The sequence below is a fragment of the Vombatus ursinus genome, unplaced genomic scaffold (genome assembly GCF_900497805.2).
Source record: "Vombatus ursinus unplaced genomic scaffold, bare-nosed wombat genome assembly UNPS02015398.1, whole genome shotgun sequence".
In the NCBI taxonomy this organism is placed as follows: domain Eukaryota; kingdom Metazoa; phylum Chordata; class Mammalia; order Diprotodontia; family Vombatidae; genus Vombatus; species Vombatus ursinus.
This window is the reverse complement of record NW_020955176.1, coordinates 5,604-13,540: the sequence shown is the minus strand read 5'-3', so window position 1 is coordinate 13,540 and position 7,937 is coordinate 5,604. Positions and strand designations below refer to the sequence as shown.

At 41.8% G+C, this 7,937-nt stretch overlaps 1 protein-coding gene across 1 annotated transcript in view; it reads left to right on the top strand.

The window, feature by feature from the left end:
* ZBTB16 (zinc finger and BTB domain containing 16) overlaps nucleotides 1-3,613 on the top strand; it is a 226,225-nt gene extending 222,612 nt beyond the window's left edge. The window contains exon 5 of the mRNA XM_027847312.1: nucleotides 3,315-3,613. Within this exon, the coding sequence (XP_027703113.1) occupies nucleotides 3,315-3,547 (233 nt within the window). The 3' untranslated portion in view covers nucleotides 3,548-3,613. The remainder of the gene's footprint in view (nucleotides 1-3,314) is intronic.
* Nucleotides 3,614-7,937: the final 4,324 nt, after the last annotated feature.

Genomic DNA, 7,937 nt, shown 5'->3' with positions numbered 1-7,937 from the left:
CTCTCTCTCTCTCTCTCTCTCTCTCTCTCTCTCTCTCTCTCTCTCTCTCTCTCCATATTTGCCTTTGGTAATATCCTTCACTCCACGGCATCAGCTATTATCTTTGGACAACAGATCTGTATCCCCAACCCTGACTTCTCCTGGGCTCCAGATCTCCATCTCCTAAAGAATATTTTCACCTGAATGTCTGAACACTGCCTTGGTGTATCCAAAACTGAGTTTACCCTCTTTCCCTCAAAACTTATTCCTCATGCTGATTTCATGATTTCTGTCAAATAGTGACCATTTACCCAGTCTCCCCAAATTTTTGCATTCTTTTTGACTCTGCTGTACTTGACTCCTAATGTCCAATGAGGTGTCACATCCTGTCAGTTGCACCTCAACATTTCCCTTTTTCTCTGTTCTCCCTTTTTCTCAAACCCTTTTCTTTCTCTCCTTTCTCCCCGTTTCTCTATTTCTATGGCTGCTGCTCTAGTACCTCTTTACCATCCATCTGGACCATCTATAGTTGTCTCTTAATAAGTCTCCTAGTCTTCACTTTCTCCCACTTCAAATACATCCTTCCTGCCACTACCAAGAGTGATCTTTCTTAGGCATCAATTCAATCCTAAAATTTTTCTGCTTGAGCATCTTTTTTGTCAATAGAGTAGAGCCCTCTGTTTGGCATTCAAGGCCCTCTACAGTCTGATTCTGTTCTACCATTCTGACTTCTCCTTGCTTCATGATGGTGGACATGGACAGAATGTGCAGGCCTGTGTTGGTGGAAATACCCACATTGATGAGATTTAGCTCTATCAGTATTCTCCTCCATTACTCAGTATTCCAGCCAAATCAGATACCTTTCTACTCCAAGTATTAGTGTTATACGCCTCATTTCCATGCCTTTGTTTACAGTGTTCTCTGTCCCTGGAATGTCCTTCCTCCCCTCCTTGAGCTGTCTTACTGCTACCTGTCTTTTAAAGCCCAACCCAAATGCTACATTCTCTGTGAAGCCTTCTGTGATCATTGGGTTAATTGTCCTTCCCCACCTCAGACTTCATGTAGCATCATTATCATCATCATCATCATCAGCTCTGTATGGTTACTATGCATCAAGCATTTTCTAAGCAATTTACAATTATTATCTCATCTGATCTTCAAAACAACCCTTGGAGGTAGATACTATTATTATCCCCATTTTACAGATGAGGAAACCAAGGCAAACAGAAGTTCAATGACTTTCCCAGGGTCACATAGCTAATGAAGTGTCTGAAGTCAAATTTGAACTCAGGTCTTCCTGAATCCAGACCTGGTACTCTCTTCTCTGTGCCACCAGTTACTCCTGTTGTATGTGTTTATCACTTGATTCTGTGTGTTATAGCTACCCATAGTTTGTGTCTTAACCCCCTACTAGACCATGAACTCTGGGATGGAAGAGGCAATGTCTTGTCTACCCCACGCACTTAACACTTTGCTCTGTACACAGTATGTGTTTCAAGATGAATGGATGAATACCTTTGTTGCAGGAATCAAAAGGAAGTAGGATTCAGATTCAGTCAATCAAGTATTTGTTAATACTTCATTATTAATACTGAATAATTAATATTAATGCATAATAATGTCTACTGTGTGCCAGGTGGTCTGCACTGGAAACACAAGTACAAAGAATGAAATATTCCTACTCTCAGTGAGCCTACATTTTAATGAGGGAAACACCAAATGGCCATATCAATATAGAGAGCATAGATATAAAATAAAGAAATACAGATTACATAGTTGATAGATGTATAGATACATATATACATATATATGTGTGTGCCCACATGTATCTTTAGTTTTGGAAGGAGAGTACCAGCAAAGTTAGAGGGGATCTGGAAAGACTTCAGGGTTCTTGAGTTGCATTGTAAAGGAAGAGAAGGACTAGATGAGGCAGAGGCAGGGAAGGAATATGTTCTAGGTATATGGAATGGCCTAGATGAGAACAGTGGTTCTGGTTCCCATCAGCATTTTCCTCTTTCCTTCTCTTTCAGCACCACAGATTTTGGTTCTAAGTTTGAGTACTTCTGGGTTTGTGTCCCTCTTATCTTTCCTGATCCTTCTCCAGAAATTGCGAGGTTTTTGGTGACCCTAGGGTTTAGGGATGGCTGCCAAAGGAGGGGCCCTGCAGCGTCATACTAAAACGAGGGCCAGCAACTTAGCTAAGCCTCAGACAGTCATATCCCTGTATCTTTGTTTGATGGCACTCCTCAGCATGGTCTCTCCTTCCTTGAGGTCCTAGCCTTCAGTCCAGAATAAGATAGAAATTAAGAGAAAGGAGATCTCTCTCATTTGTGTCATTGGTGGCATAAAAATATGCCAAGCCTGGGACTTCTGTGAAAGGTGGGTGACTCTAAATCTGAGATTTTTCATCCTATGGTTCAGTAAGTCCAGCAGCCAAGGAACCAGTCGGAGGCCCCTCCCTTTTCAGATGTTCTCTGTAGTTTGGTTTAGTGAGACTACACTGGGCCTCAGTTCATTTTTTGATTGTGTATAGGGAATGGGTAATAGCAAAGCATAGAGCTGGCCAGAGCCTGTGCAGGTGGACAAATGTGAGTGAATGCACATAGGAAAAATGAATCCAAAATTGTAGGAGCTATGAGTTATGATCCAGGAAAAGGGCCTGGGACCTCTTAGACACCATTCTAAAGAGATTAGCTGCTGCAGCCACAAAAGAGTCAGCCAAATGTCAGATATTCCTAGGGAGAGTCTTAGAAACCATGGCCTTAATAAGCCATCATTCTACCTTGCCCCAAACCGTGGCCACTGATCCCAGGCATCCCTGATCAGCATACCTCACAAAAGGCGTAGTGGACCTGGAGAAGGAATGAGTATTGGAAGAGCGTTAAGAGAGTGTTAAAAAAAATAGTACCAGGACCACAAAGACAAAAATGGTACATGACTTGAGGGAGTTTATATTCTTCTGGGGAGGGAGAGGAGATGGTTGTTACCATCTGACTCTTCATGATCTCATTTGGGGTTTTCTTAGCGAAGATACTGGAGTGATTTGCCATTTCCTTCTCTAGCATATTTTACAGATGAGGAAACTGAGACAAACAGGATTAAGTGACTTGCCCAGGGTCACACAGCTACTAAGTGTCTGAGGCTGGATTTGAACTCAGATCTTCCCGATTCCAAGTCTGGTGCACTCTCCATAGCTGCCTCATGCCTTACTTTATCTCTCCATAAAATGAGGGAGAGGGTTCTTATCTGTCTACCCTGTGGTTGGCAGGGCGTGGGGGTCATTCATGCATCCACGGATGGATTTGCTGACCTCCTATTTTCCCTCTCTTATGCAGGCACTGACATGGCCGTCTTCTGTCTACTGTGCGGAAAGCGCTTCCAGACTCAGAGTGCACTCCAGCAACACATGGAGGTCCATGCAGGTGTTCGCAGCTACATCTGCAGTGAGTGCAACCGCACTTTCCCCAGCCACACGGCTCTTAAGCGCCACCTTCGCTCACATACAGGTAAGCCCAAGAGGGATGAGCTTGGGAACAGGAGCCTTCTTTGCTCTGGGGGCCTAAGCTAACAATTCTTATTTTGTGCCAGTACTCCAGGGACCCGTCAGGGTGGTAGGACAGTATGGTTTTGCATGGAGTGTCTAAGGGAAATGAGGAAAACTGAGTTCTAGGACATGATCTTTCATTGAGTCATTTCATGTTTTTGGAAGTATCACACATTATTTTTTTTAAATGCAGTAAATGTTGAACCGTGTTTTCTTCTGAGAGTAGAGAGAGAAGAGTGGGGCTCAAGTTTCCCAGGATCCTGTAAGGACCAGTGACCCTAGTTTTGTGAAAGACTGTGCAATCATGAGGGGCAGCTAGGTGGCTCAGTAGATAGAGTGCTAGAACTGGAGTCTGGAAGACCTGAGTTCAATGTGGCCTCAGACATTTCCTAGTTGTGTGACCCTGGACAAATCACTGAACCCTGTTTGCCTCAGTTTCCTCTTCCGTAAAATGAACTATAGAAGGAAATGGCAAACTACTCCAGTATTTTTGCCAAGACAACCCCAAAAGGGATCACGAAGAGTCGGACATGATTGAAAATGAGTAAACAACAAGAAGATGCTATTGGTATATTATCCCCATTTTGCAGATGAGGACAGTAAAGCCAAAAAGGGTATGTAATTTGGCCAGATGTCCCAGTCTGGAGGTATCAGACTCAGCAGCAAAACTGAGTGCTACCCGAACCAAATTATAATATGATTGGGAAATATTTAACAAAATAAATAAAAATACAATAAGCCATAGGTAATGTGAACTTGTGGTTTTCTAAGTCAACATGCAGCCTGTAGGGGTCCATTTCTATTTGAGTTTGACATCACTGTCCTAGTCCATTGTAGCTCTTTTGGAGACTTAAAAATTTCCCTAGAAGAAGCAAACCAGCCAATAATACTACAAGCAGTAGGTCTTTATTATAGGCATATTTTACTTCACACAAGAAAGATGAATAAATGAATCAATCAATGAGCAAAAAATCTCTACTTATTAAGCACTTAGACCATGTGTCAGGCAGTATGCTAAGCTGTGGAAATACAACTGGAAACAACCGAGATTACCTCAAGGAGGTTACATTCGTAATGGGGGAAAGATAGCATATTAGGGGAGCTAAAAAAGAGTGTGCATAAGGCAGCGTGGTTTGGAAATGACTGGGAAATTTGAGACATCTGGGGAGCATGAGAGGGGCGGCAAAGAAAGAGGGGACAAAAATACACCAGTATTAGGGGCAGGTAGGTGGCACAGTGGATAGAGCTCCGGCCCTGGAGTCAGGAGAACCTGAGTTCAAATCCAGCCTCAGACAAATAACACTTAACTAGCTGTGTGACTCTGAACAAGTCACTTAACCCCAATTGCCTCACCAAAAAAAAAAAAAAGAAGAAGAAGAATACACCAGTATCACAATCACCCAAGCCATAAGGATGCAGCCAGAGGCTAGCATCTGGAATTTGGGTGACATCATCTTAAGGCTCTGGTGAGAAGAGGGAAGGGTGTTGATAAGCATTGGAGAGGTGCCTTCTGGGTTTGATGCCTAGCTTATGCCAGGCTCTCATCACTCTTCTGCAGTATAGATACTCCTGGGCCCTTCCCACATATCAGGGTCACTCAGCAATCTGAAGGAAGGCCAGATATTTTATGGGGAAGAAGCTAGGTTCTTAACTGAGCCTCATTGGTTTCTCAGAAGGGAGTGCCTCTAGAGCAGAGGCAGCCTGTTGCAAGAAAGGTCAGGCCTATAAAAACCAAAGGTTTTTTCTGGTCTGACATATCATGGTCACACAACTAATAAGTGTCAGAAATGAGCTTCAAACCTGGTCTTCCTAACTCCATCCTTGGCACTCTGTCCATTGGTCCACGATGCATTTCGATGGCAGCAGAAAATCACAAGGTCAGTGATAACTGTGTCAGGACTGGGGATAGGCTACTCTGCCCAGCCAGTCAGAGCTGGAGCATCATCAACCCAGTCTTGTGAGAGTGCTGATGGGTCAATAGATCCACATTTTTGGGGGGGGGGAGGGGATTTTCTCTTTAGGGCCTATTTTGAAAAGATGGTCATTTCATGGTTACAGAAATCATAGGACTTCATTCATGCCTTGAAGGGCATGGATGATTCTTAAGGAACTAATGAGTGGAAATGATGGTACTAAATTTGCACCTGCTTCGTTCCCCTGCCCTGTCCAGGACTTGACAAGAAGGTGCTTTCAAAAGTGGCATGTTTGAAAATTCTCATAGTATCATGATTCTAGAGTTGGAAGGGATGTCATGAGGCCCAACCCCCTCATTTTATAAATAAATTGGAAGGGAAGTGACTTACCTAAAGTCACACATATAATGCAGAGGAAGGATTTGAATTTGGGTCCCATGACTCCAGATTTAGGGCTCTTTCTACTCTACTACATTGTTTCCTAATAAGAAGGGGGGAAATGCCAAAGTGGGATTAAGGGACAATTTTATATTTCTTGCTCCATCTGTGATTTCTCTTCTTACCTTACTCTGGGCTTGCTGAGTTAGGGAAGGGCTTGTATATATTAGAATGAGGAGATGGAGTTTTTACTCCATCCTTACCCTGCCCCATTTCCTTGCTTTCTCTAGACAGTCTTAGCTGAATACACACATACTTGCACGTCTTCCACCCCCTGAAGTTGGATCCTTTGCAATTACTCTGTTTAACTGTTGGGATAAGAAGAGAGGAAAAAGAAGTCTCGTTTTTTTTTTTTTTAATGTATGTGTGTGTGTATGTGTATGCACAATGTAAATATACTTGCCTTAACAAAAGAAATGATGATCCTCCTAAGTACCATGGTCTAGAGTGGGTGTGAGGATGTACATTTAAGAGGAATAGAAATTTCTCTGCTGTGAACAGTCACATGAGCACAGTAAATACAACAAAGAGTGTAGGGTGGGCCAGATGCATGAGTCAGTGAAATTTGGGGTAAGTAGCCTATAGAAAGGTTAGACACGGAGAGGCAGGATCAGATTAGCCTGAGGGGTTTCTTCAGGGAACCTAATCATCATTAGTCTATTTTTCTTTCTCCTTTTGTCATTTACATAAAGGAGTTAATCAAAGGTAGCCCTTTCTCTTCCTTTTTCATGCTCAGGTATAAAAATATAGTATTGACATCTAGATTTTTTTGAATTGTTTGTCCTTCATTTTTGAAAAGGATCAATGAATTTAGCAATATATGAACATGTTTATCTCTTATATGGGCCCTTCCATCTTTATGGTTTTGAAGTTATACATGTGTACATGTCCCCCTATCTGACTCTGCATATATTTGTCTATGTGTGTGTCTCTATGTCTCAGTCAGTTTTTTCTCCGTATTATAAAAATTGAGAGGTCTGCTGTTTTTCTGGGACTTGTATGCGAGATGGCACAGAGAACTTTCCAAGATTTATTAAGCCAGATGACTGACTGCTACACATATCTTGTGATCCACATGGGCACAAATGATCCTGCCAGAAGAAATCTAGAAGGCATTTTTAAAAATTTAATATTTTTCCCCAATCCATGTAAAAACAATTTTTAACATTCTTTTTTTAAAATTGAGTTCCAAATCTCTCCCTCTCTTCCTTCTCCCCCCATTGAGAAAACAAGCAATTTTATATAGGTTATACTTGTGCAGTCACGCAAAATATATTTCCATATTAGTCGGTTGTGAAAGAAACACAGAAAAACTCAAGAAAAATAAAGTAAAGAAAAAGTATGCTTTGATCAGCATTCAGAATCCATCAGTTCTTTGTCTGGGGATGGATAGCATTTTTCATCATAAGTCCTTCAGAATTGTCTTGGATCGTTGTATTGTTGAGAATAGCTAAGTCATTCACAGTTGATTAGAAAGCATTTTTAAAGATTACTAAGTCTTGTGCAAGAAACTTGAAGGCTGTAGGGACATAGGTGGTATTTTCATCACTGCTACCAAGCAAAGACAAGGGATTGAGAAGGAGAAATGCATATTTTGAAAGTAAACAGGTATTGATAAAAGATGATTCAGAGGAGAGGATTTTGTTTTCTGGACCATGACTTAAAATATAGGAGTGACAGGCTCCTGGTGAGAGATAGAGTTTACCTAACATGACTGCTTAGAGTCCTGTGAATCTAATCAAAAGAGTTTTAAACTGAAGAGGAAGAGGGGAGAAGGAAACTGCCTGTGTATAGTGGATCTACCAAGCTTCATGCCAGTAGTTACACTGTAAAAAATATCATTTGAGTTGTCAATAGTTACACTGTAAGAAAAATATTAATCTTGCAGATGCCCAGAAATTCACAAGAGACAAAAATCTAAGAAAGGAGCCATCACTAAGCCCCGTTAGCTCAGATATGTATACGGGAAGCCATAGAGTATGAATAACAGAATGAACTGAAGATCCAGATAGGGGGGAAGAATTTGATCTCCACGGGAATCCTGAGGTTTGGTGGGATGGGAC